Consider the following 16,955-nt stretch of genomic DNA (forward strand, 5'->3'; position numbering starts at 1 on the left):
CTGAACTAGTTTTGATTGCCTGGATGGGTCAGGGAGATTTTTTTTTCCCCCCAAATTGGCCTGGGGTTTTTAATCTGTTTTTTTGCCTCTCCCAGGAGATCACATGGTTTTTGGTGGGGTGGAGTGTATATGTTGTGATACACAAGATATCGCAATTGTGTGGGACAGGCTCAATGGACCAGGCTTTACCTGTCTGTCCTTGTTCATATGGAGGTACTTTATATGGAGGTTCGTATGGAGGACAGAATGTATAAAAGTAAGAGTGTATCAGAAAGTCGGGTCAAAGCAATAAAAAACAGTAAAAAGACAAAATTAAAAGCTCTTTATCCATTCGTAACAAGATAGATGAGTTGACGGCACAAATAGATATAAATGGGTATGATCTGATAGCCATTACAGAGACGTGGTTGCAAGGTGACCAAGGCTGGAAACTGAATATTCAAGGGTATTTGACAATTCGGTAGGATAGACAGAAAGGAAAAGAAGCTCTTTTAATAAAGGAGGAGATCAATGCAGTAGTGAGAAATGATATTGGCTCAGAAGATCAAGATGTAGAATAAGTGTGGGTGGAGATAAGAAATAATGAGAAGTTGTCACTGGTGGATGTAGTTTATAGGCCCCCAACAGTAGCCACACTGTCGGACAGAGTATAAATCAAGAAATAATGGAGGCTTGTAAGAAAGGTACGGCAATAATCATGGGTGATTTTAATCTTCAAATTGATTGGACAAATCAAATTGGCCAAGGTAGCCTTGAGGAAGAGTTCATAGAGTGTATCCGGGGTGGTTTCCTTGGGAACAGTACGTTGTGGAACCAACAAGGGAGCAGGCTGTTTTAGGTCTAGTACTGTAATAAGACAGGATTAATAAATAATCTCATAGTAAAGGATCCTCTAGGAAATGATCATAGCATTATTGAATTTCAAATTCAGTTGGAGGGTGAGAAAGTTGGGTCTCAAACCAGTGTCCTGATCTTAAATAAAGGCAATTACAAAGGTATGAGGGCAGAGTTGTCTAAAATGGACTGGGAAAATAGATTAAAGTGTAAGACGGTTGATGAGCAGTGGCAAACATTTAAGGAGATACAGGGTATTTCATAACTCCCAACAAAAATATATTCCAGTGAGAAGGAAAAACTTTGAGAGGGGAGAACCATCCGTGGCTAACTAAGGAAGTAAAGCATGGTATCAAATTGAAAACAATGGCATACAATGTTGCCAAGATTAGTGGGAGGCCAGAGGATTGGGAAATTTTTAAAAACCAGCAAAGGACAACTAAAAAAAAATAATAGAGAGAAGATGGATTATGACAGTAAACGACCAAGAAATATAAAAACAGCTAGTAAGAGCTGCTTCTTATTGTGTTCCTAACACAGATGAGGCTGCACCCAGGGAGTTAAAGTTACAGTGACCTCAGTCTTTAATAAGACACTCCAGAGTGAGGAACAGGCCTCGGGCCAGCTTATATAAAGTGCTCCCAAGGGATGCTGGGATCTCTTGGGACTTCAGGGGATGAGCTCCCTGGTGGTGGAACATGGGAGTGCATGCTTTACAGATACACAACATCACTCTCCTCCCCCGCCCCGCCCCCCGCCCCCCCAAAGTCAAAGTGAAAACCATTTACAAGGTGAGGCGGTCGGGAGCCTTTCTTTCCCTGGTGGACTGCCTCGGTACAAATGTCTGTTCTGGTGTGTTGGCTGTGCCCTCACAGGGCTGCAAGGTGAGCCTGGCCTTGCTGGGCTGTTGAGCGTGATGGGTTCGATTTCCTGGTCCGGCGTGGTGTCGTTTATCCTTTGGGTGTGTGTTGTGGGCTCGAAAAAGGTGGTGCCTGTTGTGGGTTGTTCAGGGTGGCCTGTGATTGGTTTCCAGCTCAAATTTGAGGCCAAACAGGTACTGATGCATTTTCTTTACCCCGAATACACATGGTAATGCCTCTTTCTCAATCATGCTCTCGACCTCTCGGCCTTAGACAAGCTTCTGGAAGCATAGGCGACAAGTTACCACTTCCACGCAACGTTAGCTTGTTGTAATACACACCCGACTCCATATGACGACGCATCACATGCTAGCACAAGTCTTTTACACGGCTTATTCAATACAAGCAGCTTGTTGGAGCATAAAATGTTTCTGGCTTTCTCAAAAGCAATTACTTGTTTTTTTCCCCCCCCCCATACCCAGTTCTCACCTTTGCGCATTAACACATGTAGGGGCTCTAAAAGGGTGCTTAACCCCGGTAGGAAGTTACCAAAATAGTTGAGTCCCAGGAACGACCGCAGCTCTGACATTCTGTGGCCTAGGCGCGTTCCTGACAGCCTCTGTCTTGGCATCTGTGGGCCGAATGCCGTCTGCCGCGATCTTTCTCTCCAAAAACTTCACTTCTGTTGCCATGAAGACGCATTTCGACCTCTTCAGCCACAGCCCTACGTGATCCAGTCGCTGGAGGACCTCCTCCAGATTTTGTAGGTGCTCGCCGATGTCCCGACCTGTGACCAATATGTCGTCCTGAAAGACCACCGTGTGTGGTACTGACTTGCGTAGGCTCTCCATGTTTCTCTGGAAGATCGCTGCAGCCGACCGAATTCCAAACGGGCATCTGTTGTAGATGAACAGTCCCTTGTGCGTGTTGATGCAGGTGAGGCCCTTCGAAGACTCCTCCAGCTCCTGCGTCATGTAGGCCGAAGTCAGGTCGAGCTTGGTGAACGCCTTGCCTCCTGCCAACGTCGCAAATAGGTCATCTGCCTTAGGTAGTGGGTATTGATCCTGTAGCGACAAACGATTAATAGTTACTTTATAATCGCAGAAAATCCTGACCGTGCCATCACTTTTGAGTACTGGAACAATCGGGCTTGCCCACTCGCTGAATTCCACCGGGGAGATGATGCCCTCGCGTTGCAACCTGTCCACCTCGATTTCCACTCTCTCCCTCATCATGCGAGGCACCGTTCGTGCCTTGTGGTGAATGGGTCGTGCCTCTGGGACCAAGTGGATCCACACCTTCGCCCCGGAAAAGTTTCCAATGCCTGGCTCAAAAAGGGAAGGAAATTTGTTAAGAACCTGGGTACGTGAGGCCTCATCGACATGTGATAGCGCTCGGATGTCATCCCAGTTCCAGCGGATTTTGCCCAGCCAGCTTCTTCCAAGCAGTGTGGGACCATCGCCCGGGACAATCCAGAGTGGCAGTTAGTGCATCGTGCCCTCGTAGGTGACCTTGACCATGGCGCTGCCCAGAACAGTGATGAGCTCTTTGGTGTACGTTCTCAGTTTCGTGTGGATGGGGCTCAAGCTGGTCTGAATGGCTTGTTGCATCACAGTCTTTCAAACATCTATTTACTTTTGATGGATTGGCTAGCGCCAGTGTCCAGTTCCATGGCTACGGGTAAGCCATTCAATTTGATGTTTAGCATTATAGGTGGACGTTTCGTCGAAAATGTGTGCACCCCGTGTACTTCAGCATCTGCCTCCTCTCTCTGAGGCTCGAAATTGCTTTGATCCACCATGGACCAATCTTCCTCTGCCACGTGGTGGTTAGCAGGTTTTGCACAGCTTGCAGCTCATCTGCAAGCTCGTTGGAGGTGCCCCATTGTTCCACAGTTCTTGCAAACATACCCTTGAAGCGGCATGAATAGGCTGAATGGAAGCCTCCAAAGCGCCAACAAGGTGTGAATTGCCTTGCATTCATCCTTTGTTGGGGACTCTGAGTCATCTGGGTCACCTGAGGCCTGCTGGCAGTTGCAGACTCGTGGTTTCTGCCCTGTACATTTCTGCTCGCAAACACAGTTCCAGTTAATTTATGAACATTGCTAGCACTTGTGTGCTGAGAGATTTGTTTGGTGTTATCACTAGTGGACATAAACGCCTGTGCTCTCGCAATGGCCTTACTGAGTGAGGGTCGGTGTCTCTACAGTCAAAAGTTTTTGTAGGATGGTCTTGTGGCCAATGCCCAGTACAAAAAGGTCTCTGAGCATTTGCTCCAGGTAACCGTCAAACTTATATTGTCCTGCAAGTCGCCTTAGCTCGGCGACGTAGCTCGTCACTTCCTGACCTTCAGATCGCTGGCACATGTAGAACCAATACCTTGCCATCAGCACGCTCTCCCTTGGGTTAAGATGCTCCCTAACCAGTATACACAACTCCTCATACGATTTATCTGTGGGTTTTACCGGAGCCATAAGATTCTTCATGAGGTTGTAGGTCGGTGCCCCGCAGACTGTGAGGTCTCCTTTTTGCAGCGCTTCCTTCTCCATCCAGCTCGTTAGTTACAAAGTACTGGTCTAGCCGTTCGACATAGGCTTCCCAGTCCTCACCCTCCGAGAACTTCTCCAGGATGCCCACAGTTTGCTGCATCTTTGCGTTGGATTCGTATTCTCGTCACTAATTATTGTGTTCCTAACACAGATGAGGCTGCACACAGAGGTAACAGTGACCTCAGTCTTTAATAAGACACTCCAGAGTGAGGGACAGGCCTTAAGGGCCGGCTTATATACAGTGCTCCCAAGGGATGCTGGGATCCCTTGGGACTTCAGGGGATGAGCTCACTGGTGGCGGAACATGGGAGTGCATGCTTTACAGATACACAACACTTCTGGTATATAAAAAGGAAGAGAGTAGCTAAAGTAAATGTTGGTCCTTTAGAGGATGAGACTGGGGAATTAATAATGGGGAACAGGGAAATGGCAGAGACTTTGAACAAATATTTTGTATCAGTCTTCATGGTAGAAGACACTAAAACCATCCCAATAATAGATAGTCAAGGGACTATAGGGAGGGGGCAATTTAAAACCATCACTATCACTAAAGAAAAAGTATTCGGTAAAATAATGGGACTAAAGGTGGACAAGTCCCCTGGACTTGATGGCCTGCATCCTAAGGTCTTAAAAGAAGTGGCTACAATCTACCAAATTCCCTGGAGTCTAGAGAGGTCCCAGCGGATTGGAAAACTGCAAATGTAACGCCCCTATTTAAAAAAAGTAGGGAAACGGAAAGCAGGAAACTATAGACCAGTTAGCCTAACATCTGTCATTGAGAAAATGCTGGAGTCCATTATTAAGGAAGTAGTAGCAGGAGATTTATAATTTCATCATGCAGTCAAGCAGTGGATGTAGTGTATTTGGATTTCCAGAAGGCATTCGATAAGGTGCCACATAAAAGGATACTGCACAAGATAAGAGCTCATGGGGCTGGGGGTAATATATTAGCATAGATGGAGGATTGGCTAACTAACAGAAAACAGAGAGTCGAGATAAATGTGTCATTTTCCAGTTGGCTAACGGTAACTAGTGGGGTGCCACAGGGATCGGTGCTGGGTCCTCAACTATTTACAATCGATATTAATGACATGGATGAAGGGACCGAGTGTAATGTAACCAAGTTTGCTGATGATACAAAGATGGGTGGGAAAGCAAGTTGTGAGGAAGACACAAAGAATCTGCAAAGGGATATAGACAGGCTAAGTGAGTGGGCAAAAATTTGGCAGATGGAGTATAATGTGGGAAAGTGGGGTTATCCACTTCGGCAGGAAAAATACAAAAGCAAATTATTATTTAAATGGAGAGAGATTAAAAAATGCTGCAGTACAGCAGGACCTGGTGGTCCTTGTGCATGAAACACAAAACGTTAGTATGCAGGTACAGCAAGTAATCAGGAAGGCAGATAGAATGTTGGCCTTTATTGCAAGGGGGATAGAGTAGAAAAGCAGAGAAGTCCTGCTATAACTGCACAGGTTATTGGTGAGACCACACCTAGAGTACTGCGTACAGTTTTGTTTGCCTTAAGGAGGGATATACTTGCATTGGAGGCAGTTCAGAGAAGGTTTACTAGGTTGATTCCTGAGATGAAGGGGTTGACTTATTAAGAAAGGTTGGGCCTATACTCACTGGAGTTTAGAAGAATGAGAGGTGATCTTATTGAAACATATAAGATACTGAGGGGGCCCGACAAGGTAGATACAGAGAGGATATTTCCACTCGTGGGGCAATCTAGAATTAGGGGGCATAGTTTAAGAATAAGGGGTCGCCTATTTAGAACTGAGATGAGGAGGAATTTCTTCTCAGGTTTGTAAATCTGTGGAATTCTCTGCCCCAGAGAGCTGTGGAGGGTGGGTCATTGAATATATTTAAGGTCGAGATAGACAGATTTTTGAACGATTAGGGAGTGAAGGATTATGGGGAGCGGGCAGGGAAGTGGAGCTGAGCCCAAGATCAGATCAGCCATGATCTTATTAAATGGCAGAGCAGCCTCGAGGGGCCAAATGGACTATTCCTGCTCCTATTTCTTATGTTCTTATTTGTGGAAATTGATATTTATTAAAACTATATATGTCAACAAAGTGACTACACATGCACTTTGTGAAAGAATGGAACATGAAGGCTGATGATGGACAGAGCAGTGGTTGGGATGCCGAATGGCCCAAAGAGGGACCCTCCAATTTAATTGTCTTAATGCCATTTAGCTTTTGGTATTAATATTAAACACGGTATGGTAGGGAAGATCTTCTGCAAGTCATTCTAAAAGCCACGTAACTGAGTGAAGTTGAGTGTGAGACTTAATCTCCTACGCTCGGAACAGGCTGCCTGGTGTTTGACTGTAACTGCGAAGCGGTGGGTGAGAGGGTTAATCCTTTCCAATAGGAACAGGCTGCCCAATGTGGGAACACAGTGGAGAGGGGCGTGTGTGGGGAGGGGGGGTTTCAAAAATGACCAAAAAAATATTGGCTCCATTCTGCTGGCCCTTCTTCCCCCTCAGGGCTGTTAGAATATTAGACCCCTCTTCCCCCTGCTCAGAATACAGCCAGATTCTGCCAAACTCCTAAGAAAGACTTTCATTTATATAACGCCTTACACGTCGACTAGATGTCCCAAAGCACTTTACAGCCAATGAAGTACTTTTCAAGTGTAGTCACTGTTAAGAAGGAAATGCGGCAAACAATTTGTGCACAGCAAGTTCCCACAAACAGCAAAGTGATAATGTTCAGATAATCTGTTTTTGTTATGTTGATTGAAGAATAAATATTGTCCAGAACACTGGGGATAACTCCCCTGCTCTTCTTCAAAATAGTGCCATGGGATCTTTTACGTCCACCTAAGAGGGCAGACACTGCCTCGGTTAACATCTCATCCCAAAGATGCACCTCCGGCAGTGAAGCACTTTCTCAGTACTGCACTGGGAGAGCCAGTCTAGATATTTATGCTCAAGTCTCTGGAGTGGGATTGAACCCAGTGAGTCACTGGCTTATACATAATTATGCTAGACAATGAGGGATAGCAGTTCTTGCCAACTTCCTGCCCACCCCCTCCCAGTTCTCAAGCCCCTTCAGCTGCCCTGCAAGAAATCCCAAACTCCGGGAGCACCCCCAGTGATTCCAGATTAAAGAATTTTAAATGTGAGCGGTTCGATCTTGAGATCAGCGATGTTACTACATTGATTGGAAAGTTGGTTTCTTGTAGAAAATTGCTACAAGGTGGTGGAGACCCTGAAATAATGAAAGCATGATGAGTTTAAAAAGCTTCTGTAACTCTAGCGTACAGAATGAGGAAACTGGTATATATTGTTGCCTTGTCATGTCTCAATGATCAACTCATTTATAATGGATCTGACAGTCTTGCTAGTGAATAAAAAAAACTCTGCCACTTTCTATTGTGTATGCTTTTCTTACTGATCTTAAAATGGAGACCTGTAACTATATTTAGAAACTGTTAAATGTTCTAAAATCTGTAGGTTCTGTTCTATTCACAGCGCCTTTCTGTACATACCTAAGGATTATGCCTCTGGAAAGCTTTCAAATTCTGCCAGTCCGCAGCAAACCGGTAAGTTTATATAACTAATCCATATTTACTTCTCTCTCTCCACAGATGCTGTCTGACCTGCTGACTATTTCCAGCATTTTTCTGTTTTTATTCCATATGTACTTCTACAGTTTAAAAACTGTATGAACTGTTCAAACCGATGTTTAATGCTTGGATGAAAGAGTGCAAATTTAGGTTTCGAGTTGGTGGTCAAAATACGTGTGTTGGGGGGGGTTGGGTGGTTGAGGGGGGGGTGGTTGGGTTTGGGGGGGGGTTGGGTTGGGGGTGGGTGGGTGGTGGGAGGGAAGGAATTGTCATTTAATAATGTTATATTGTGGTAGATTTTACTACAGCTCAATCTGGGAACACACTCAATCTTACAGCACAGAAGGAGCCAATTTAGGCCACTACGCCTGGCCCAATTAGCTCCTTAAAGTTACAATACGAGCTATGTTTAATTGAAGTAATAATTCTATATTTTTTGGTATTTTAGGCAGAACACCAGTGAGTGAAGAAAGTTACTTTGAAGAGGACACTCATGTGGAGACATTAGTGAAAGAGGGAGAGATAACTGAATCTGGATACAATTTGTACCAGGTAGATTAATAGTTTAATCAATGTTTAAGTGACTTTTTTTGTGTCGGTATTGCTTTATGCCTTGTGTCTTTAGATTATTCTTTTCAGTAAATTTTTTTTTAAAACTCCCAACGTCCTTGCTTCCTTTCAATTGTCTTACCCCTCATGTTCCCTCTCCTCCACCTGGGGGTTGAGAGGCCAGGAAGCGGCCGTTTCCCACAGGCCTTCCCAAATTTAACGACAGGGCCTGATTAGTGTTTCAAAAGTCTGTTTTCCACCTGCAACCAGACAGATGGAGAGGCTGGCTGTGTAGTGTAGGCTTGCAGCACTATTTTGCAGAGAGGAAGGTTTGGGTGGGAGCTTGGGGGAGGACGGGTGGGGGTTGGGGGCGAAGGAAGCATGGATGGGGTCCGGAGCATCGGCTAGGGGCAGGAGGGAGAGAAGCATCGATCGGGGCTGGAGCGTCAATGGGGGGGATGGGTTGCGGGGAGGAAGCACGGATCAGGGCCAGAACATCGCAGGGAGGGATAGAAGCATTGATTAGGGCCGGAGCACCAGGATGGGGTTGGAGGGAGAAAAGCAGTGAATGAACCGAAGCATCGGGGGTGGGGTGGTGGGGGTGTGGGGGGGAGCATCGATCGGGGCTGGAGCGTTCAGGTGTGGGGTTGATGATTGGAGGGGGTGATCGGAGGCCTCAGGGGAGTGACCAGAGGCCTCGGTGGGGGCAGGGCGAGTGAGGCAGCGACGCTGGATCCAGCAGGTAAGTATAAAGGCACTTACCTCCTGGATCCAGTCGTCCTCATACTTTAGCTGCCAGGTTCCTTCAGTCCTGAGAAACTCGAGCACTCACAGTTAAGTTTGAAATGGTGGTTAAATCCGAGGCAGGCCAGCCTCATTATAATGGCTCTGAAATTCGGGTGGAAGGCTTCCTTCGGATGAACGCCTCTGACCCGAGAATTCTTTGAGAGTACGTGGTGGTCCCGGAGGTACCTTAGATTCCAGTCGGAGGCCTTCTCTTCCCACGCATCAGAGCGCGTCCACGTCTTCCAGGTACGCACGGAAAAGCTGGTGTCACTTGGGCCTCGGCAACCAATTACGGTACAGTATTCTCAATGATAGCAATGGGAACTCCGTAACTCCGAGTTCTCATTGCTATCAATAAGAAAAAAAAGCACCCAAACACAACACAACAAACAAAAAAAACACCTCAATTCCAAAACCAATTGAAATTAAAGTTAATCAAATGTTTTATTAAAAAAAGTTTTGGGGGGGATTTCTTTTTTATGTCTTTTAATAGGTCCAACATAAACTTACCTTAATAGACAGGGCCCCCACTCTAAAAATGTGTGTTTAAATTTACTTTTATGTGTTTTAAAACTATTACTCTGGTAAAAGTAGGCTATGCGCCTGTTTTTCCCAGGCACAAGAGTTTTAAGGACATTCGCTGGGCAAGTGTTGGGCACATAGCCCAGTCTCGTCTGCGCGAATGTCCTTGCTGTGGTAGATCTGTCAAGACAAATCTTGACAGATCAGAAAAGCTGGTTTTCAGTGCATGCGCATTGCGCGCAGAAAGCCGGCTTTTGCGAGGCCTCGCCGGGTCCATATGTATTCCGTACGGAGTCAGCGAGGCTGGAATTTTAGCCCCAATATTAAAATGGACGACCTGCCTCCTGGGAGCAGGTTGGCTGCCCCCCCCCCCCCCCCCTCACCACCGGCGCATCCTGTCAATGTTAAAACTGGAAGGAGGCGGGTTGAGGTTGGGATTTAGTTGCAACATCACCTGTGTGGAACCAGTACATGTACAGTACTTATACAGTGTCAGTCATGACTCAGTGGTAGTATGTTTACCCCTATGATCTTATTCATTACAAAGATGTGTCTGAACAAAAGATACAGGTTGTCTTTTATTTGCAGGTTGCTTCAAATACAGAATTAGTTTCTGAGATAGAGGAACATCAGGAGGGCAGAGGGACTGAAATAAGGTTAGTGGATGGAATTGTTACATTTGCATTTGCTGCAATGAGGGACACTTTCACTTCCCCTACGGTGCAATCACATCGGACCCTCTTCCCCCAATTCTCTAAAACCCCAAGAGCCTTCTTTTCATAGGAACACAGAAATGTACAGTACCAGAAAAGACCATTGCAGGATTTCACAGCAGTTGCAGAAGAAACAGCATATCGTAAGATACCACTCATTCCTCTCTATCTACGCACTTAACTGTGCCCTTCGAATTTGGTGATCCAGTCATTCTCCTGTGCCTCTTTTGGCCATTCATTCCATTCATTCCCAACCCTTTGCATAGTTACATTTAAAATGTCATTTCCTCCTCCGTCTTGCTAAGTTTGAGGCTTTGCCCTCATGTGGAATCTGTGATTGTTAAACATATTGACCCGGATTTTCCAGGGCCTATAACTGCCTACGCTGTCGTAAGTGCCTCGCAAGTTCCGGGTTCCATTGACATTTATCTTGTCTATAGCCTGTTTAGGATCTTGAATATTTCAGCAAGATCACCTGAACCTTCTCTCTCCAGTACAAACATTCCCAGCTTCTATAGCCGCTCCTTATAAATCAGGTGCCTAATCCCATTTATCACTTTAGTTACCCCTCACTGCACCCCCACCAGTGCCTGGATGTCTTTCTCAGAATGTGGTGACCAGAATTGTGCACAGCATTCAAGATGAGGTTGTACACAGCGAGTTATGATCTGGAATGCACAGCCTGAAAGGTGGTGGAAGCAGATTCAATAGTAACTTTCAAAAGTGAAATGGATAAATACTTAAAAGGAAAGATTGCATCGCTATGGGAATAGAGCAGATGCGGGATGTGACTAATTGGATAGCTCTTTCAGAGAGCTGGCACAGGCACGATGGGCTGTATGATTTTATGCTATATGTCTACTGCATACTGTGCCAATGGATTTAGTGACATAGCTACCTGCCCCAAGTCCCTCTGCTTTGCTGTGTCTAAAGAATACTATTCAGCTTATATTGTATACTTTCCTTTCCCAATCTCGTGACTTTGCATTTGTCTAGGTTAAATGACATTTTGTGTGTCAGCCGTGGCTCAGTGGTAGCAGTCCCTTCTCTGAATCAGAAGGTTGTGGGTTCAAGCCCTATTCCAGAGACTTGAGCACCTAATCTAGTCTTGACACTCAGTGCCGTACTGAGGGAGTTCTGCAATGTCAGAGGTGCCATCTTTTGGATGAAACGTTAAATCGGGGCCCCATCTTCCATCTCAGGTGGATATAAAAGATTGCGTGGCACTTTTGAAGAAGAGCAGAGGAGTGCTCCCCAATGTCCTGGCCAATATTTATCCCTCAACCAACATCAGTAAAACTAGTTATCTGGCCGTTATCACATTGATGTTTGTGGGACTGTGCTGTGCGAAATTGGCTGCCGCATTTCTTGCAGAGTGCGAAGGCTCACATACGGGAGTGGTCTTTTGGGTTCAGCACAGAGATAATATCTAATATAAAAGTTGAAAAATGTAACATTACTGTCTTGTGGCTGAGGCATCATGCAAAGTCCCGTTGATGGTGCAAGTCAACGAAAAAATATTCCATGTCATTATTCAAAGAGCAGGGAGTACTCATGGTGTCACAGCCACCATTCCTACCTCAATGAACACCACCAGAAACAGGTTAACTGGTCATTCATGACATTTACTGTTGTGGGATCTTGCTGTGCACAGGTTGCCTCATTTCCCTACATAACAGCAGTGATTGCACTTCAAAAGTAATTTATTGGCTGTGAAACACTTTACAAAGGAAAGAAAGAACCTTGTATTTCTATTGCGCCACCCCACAGTGTTTTACAGCAGCCAATGAAGTACTTTTTAAAGTGTAGTCACTGTTGTAATGTAGGGATGTACTAAGGATTTGATGAGATACTCGTTACAAATTTAGGTCTGCCGTAGGTATCTTCTTGGACTCAGTGGTGATGGTCGTTCCTGTAAGTGGATCCCAGGCCCTTTTAATTACACACACTACACTTTCAGGCTGTCTGAAAAGCATCACATTCCTTCTTGTTTCCCACATATCCAAAGTTTTATACAAGAAAGACTTCTCAACGTTGTTTGATATTAATAACCCACTGACTTCCATTATAGGTATGAGTTGCGTGCTTGAACCCAGATCCTGGGGTCATAGTCTTTTAACCTGCCATGTCTCTAAGCCTTAACAAGTAAGGTTAAATAAATTATTGTACAATATCTGGGTTAGTAACGATGCATGCTTTTCTTGCAGTGTCAGCAGTCCTCAGCACCAATGTTCAGACAGACCTATATTGGAAAATCATTTTTCTCTGAAACCACCTTGTTCTGAACCTTCATTCCAGAAATCAGCATTGACAAATGGTATGCTCCAATTTTGTATTTGTGTATGCCAACAATTCATGGTTGACCTTGGTGTTTTATAATAAAATGTGCGAATGTTAGTGCTACGTCTTTAGATGATTTGAGAGTGTAAGTACTTACTGTAGTACTTGGCAGTCCTCTCTGTAATCCTGGATTCCTACAAATAGAGACTTTTTTTGTTTAGGGCAGATGAGTGCAGCATCATAAACAGAAAATGCTGAAAATACTCAACTGGTCAGGCCGCATCTGTGGAGAAAGAGACAGTTAAAGTTTCAAGCCGCTGACCCTTCGTCAGAACTGACCTGAAACATTATTGTCATCAACCTGGCACATTAACTCTGTTTCTCTCACCACAGATGCTGCCTGACCTGAGTATTTCCAGCATTTCCTGTTTCTATTTCAGATTTCCAGCAACTGCTGTATTTTGCTTCTGTGCTAAATCATGAAGCCTTCCTGGTTGAAAGGCTATTGTTTATTAGTCCAATTCTGATCTTATTTGGCAAGTAGATTTGTTTACCTTTTTAAAAGATATTTAGGGCTAGAAATTATTTTTTCAGCAAAAGCAGTATTTTTTTGCCAAAATTACCGTTTTCGATTCGCTATCGCTATCGGGCTCGATAGTCAGGCCTTAATTTGCGCAGCGGTAAAAATCGGCATTGTACGAGGATTCGATGTTCTGAGGCTGATTGCAGAGAATCCACTGCAACCCTACCTGAGACCGTCGAATTCAGCACAGTCCAGGCATTGATCTGTTCAGTCCAGTATCTCGCCAGCCCTTGAATTTACCGGCTGGTTTATATTGAGAATGGTCACTTGGGTTAGATAGCAGAAGACTGGTGCCGCCCGTGGAACTGTACGTAGTGTGCGTCGATGTCTTCGGGAGGAGGGAGGAAAAAGGAAAAATGGCTATTAACTGAAATTGACGAGGATTTTTTTTTCCCCCTTTTAGATTTGAGGCTTACCCAGGAGCATTTATTGCCACTAACATCAGCATGTGCTGCTCCTTCTCTGCAGCTGAATAGCTCGGAGCATTGGACCAAGTCTGTAAGTCTGGAATTCATATACCCCTTCCTGATCCATTTGATCTGCTGCTGCATTTAGCATGTTTATATAGATATGGGCCTTTAGATTATATTGAGAAATGAATTGCACCCCCTAGAAAGATTTCTCTTTTGTTTTAAAAAAAAAACTCACTTAGAACTGTTGGTTCATTCACCTCCGGTTAAAAATTAAGAGTTTCTTTATCTTGTTCGATTAAAGCTCCTTGTTTTTTTTTGTAAAATTGCAACCATTGCGACCTTCTCTCCCTCAAAAGTCCATGGGTCTGTGATAGCGGTTTGCTTTTATTCCTGTAGACAGCAGTAGATTTCAGTTGATCTCCCCCGACGTTAACATTGAGATGGAAGGTAAGGGTTGATATTCAGGGGACGGCACAGAGAAGAACAATCCCTATTGTTAGAGTTCTGAGGAAAGGTTGGAAGAAATGGGAGTACCTTGACCTTGACAGGGTGCGACTGAGGTATTAACAGTTGGGCAAGATAAATCCAGACCACGACTTCCAACATAAACATCGAACTGGTGGAAGGTGACTTAAGGATGGATTCAGGAAGTCTTTGAAGATTTGGGAGTGGCCTTCTGGTACGATTCACTCCAGAGCCAGTATGCGGGTTGAGGAGCACTGTTAAGTTATTTTTCTAGATGAATGAGCAACTTGCCTCCCTATAACCTGTATTTTGTCTGTGCCTCTTTCAAATCATCCAACACAAACCTGTCTTTCTCCACCATTGTCCGCATTACTCTGGAGTTGTGAATTTCTCCAGATTTGCTGTTTTCGTGATGGTGTGATTGGACAATAAGTATTTTTATCCAAAGCACTTCTGCAATGAAGTTTTATACTGGGGCCCTTTAGAGGAATTAGTAGAATAAGTGGATTTCATTGTCCAGTAACTGTTTCTTAAAACAACAGCTACTTGCATTTATATGACGCCTTTATTGCAGTAAAACGTCCCAAGGTACTTCACAAGTGTGTTACCAAACAAAATGTGACATCGAGCCAAATAAGGAGATATCGGGGCAGGTTACCAAAAGCTTAGTCAAAGAGGTAGGTCTTAAGGTGCGTCTCAAAGGAGGAGAGAGAGAGAGAGAGAGATAGGTAGACGGAGGGAATTTCAGAGCTTAGGGCCTCGGCAGCTAAAGGCATGGCTGCCAGTGGTGAGGGCAAAATAAATCAGGATGCATAGGAGGAGTGCAGAGATCTAGGTGGGTTTGAGGAGGTTACCAAGATAGGGAGGGGCGAGACCAGAGCGGGATTAGAGCACAAGATGAGAAAACCAGCACCGTTTGCAAATTCTAGCTCATTTATTTTTTGTAATCAATGTAGATTTATATTCCGTGGGTCAATTTGTTTTGGGATATTTTGGAGATCCAGTACTGTAGGTTTAAAGCTTTTTAGTACATTTAAGAACATAAGAAATAGGAGCAGGTGTAGGCCATGCAGCCCCTCGAGCCTGCTCCGCCATTTAATAAGATCATGGCTGATCATCGACCTCAACTCCACTTTCCCGCCCGATCTCCATATCCCTTGATTACCCTAGACTCCAAAAATCTATCTGAGCCTTGAATATATTTGGAAACTGAGCATCCACAGCCCTCTGGGGCAGAGAATTCCAAAGATTCACAACCCTCTGAGTGAAGAAATTCCTCCTCATCTTTGTCTTAAATGGCCTACCCCTTATCCTGAGACTGTGCCCCCTAATTCTAGACACTCCAGTCAGGGGAAGTCACCTCTCAGCATCTACCCTTTCAATCCTTTTCAGAATCTTGTATGTTTCTATTAGATCACCTCTTATTCTTCTGAACTCCAGAGAGTATAGACCCATTCTGCACAATCTCTCATCATAGGTCAGCCCTCTCATCCCAGGAATCAATCTAGTGAACCTTTGTTGCACCGCCTCCAAGGCAAGTATATCCTTCCTCAGATAAGGAGACCAAAACTGTGCACAGTACTCCAGGTGTGGTCCCACCAAGGTAGTGTACAATTGCAGCAAGACTTCCTTACTCTTATACTCCAAACCCTTTGCAATAAAGGACAACATGCCATTTGCCTTTCTTACTGCTTGCTGCGCCTGCATGCTAGCTTTGTGTTTCTTGCACAAGGACACACAAATCTCTCTGAACACCAATATTTAAAAGTTTCTCACCATTTAAAAAAGATCTGTTTTTCTATTCTTTCTACCAAAGTGAATAACTTCACATTTCCCTACATTATACTCCATCTGCCGCGTTACTGCCCACTCACAGTCTATCTATATCCTTTAGGAGACATAGAAACATAGAAAATAGGTGCAGGAGTGGGCCATTCGGCCCTTTGGGCCAGCACTGCCATTCAATAAGATCATGGCTGATCATTCCCTCAGTACCCCTTTCCTGCTTTCTTTCCATACCCCTTGATCCTTTTAGCTGTAAGGACCATATCTAACTCCCTCTTGAATATATCCAGTGAACTGGCATCAACAACTCTCTGCGGCAGGGAATTCCACAAGTTAATAACGCGCTGAGTGAAGAAATTTCTCCTCATCTCAGTCCTAAATGGCCTACCCCTTATCCTAAGACTGTGTCCCCTGGTTCTGGACTTCCCCAACATCGGGAACATTCTTCCTGCATCTAACCTGTCCAGTTCCGTCAGAATCTTATATGTTTCTATGAGATCCCCTCTCATCCTTCTGAACTCCAGTGAATAAAGGCCCAGTTGATCCAGTCTCTCCTCATATGACAGCCCAGCCATCCCTGGAATCAGTCTGGTGAACCTTCGCTGCACTCCCTCAATAGCAAGAACGTCTTTCCTCAGACTAGGAGACCAAAACTGAACACAATATTCCAGGTGAGGCCTCACTAAGGCCCTGTATAACTGCATTAAGACCTCCCTGCTTCTATATTTAAATCCCCTAGCTATGAAGGCCAACATACCATTTGCCGCCTTTACCGCCTGCTGTACTTGCGTGCCCACCTTCAGTGACTGATGAACCATGACACCCAGGTCTCGTTGCATCTCCCCTTTTCCTAGTCTGCTGCCATTCAGATAATCTGCCTTCGTGTTTTATGGCACCAAATGGATAACCTCACATTTATCCACATTATACTGCATCTGCCATGCACTTGCCCACTCACCTAACCTGTCCAAGTCACCCTGCAGCCTCTTTGTGTCCTCCTCACAGCTCACACCGCCACCCAGTCATCTGCAAACT

The 16,955-nt window shown here is 44.8% G+C and overlaps 1 protein-coding gene across 4 annotated transcripts in view; it reads left to right on the top strand.

The window, feature by feature from the left end:
* Positions 1-16,955, top strand: part of topaz1 (testis and ovary specific TOPAZ 1) — a 116,567-nt gene that overhangs the window by 21,425 nt on the left and 78,187 nt on the right. For all 4 annotated transcript variants that reach the window (XM_070888959.1, XM_070888969.1, XM_070888971.1 and 1 more), the window contains exons 4-8: positions 7,730-7,800; positions 8,273-8,376; positions 10,270-10,337; positions 12,602-12,711; positions 13,661-13,755. In XM_070888959.1, coding sequence (XP_070745060.1) covers positions 7,730-7,800; positions 8,273-8,376; positions 10,270-10,337; positions 12,602-12,711; positions 13,661-13,755 — 448 coding nt within the window. The remainder of the gene's footprint in view (positions 1-7,729; positions 7,801-8,272; positions 8,377-10,269; positions 10,338-12,601; positions 12,712-13,660; positions 13,756-16,955) is intronic.

The sequence above is a fragment of the Pristiophorus japonicus genome, chromosome 1 (genome assembly GCF_044704955.1).
Source record: "Pristiophorus japonicus isolate sPriJap1 chromosome 1, sPriJap1.hap1, whole genome shotgun sequence".
NCBI classification, from domain to species: Eukaryota; Metazoa; Chordata; class Chondrichthyes; family Pristiophoridae; genus Pristiophorus; species Pristiophorus japonicus.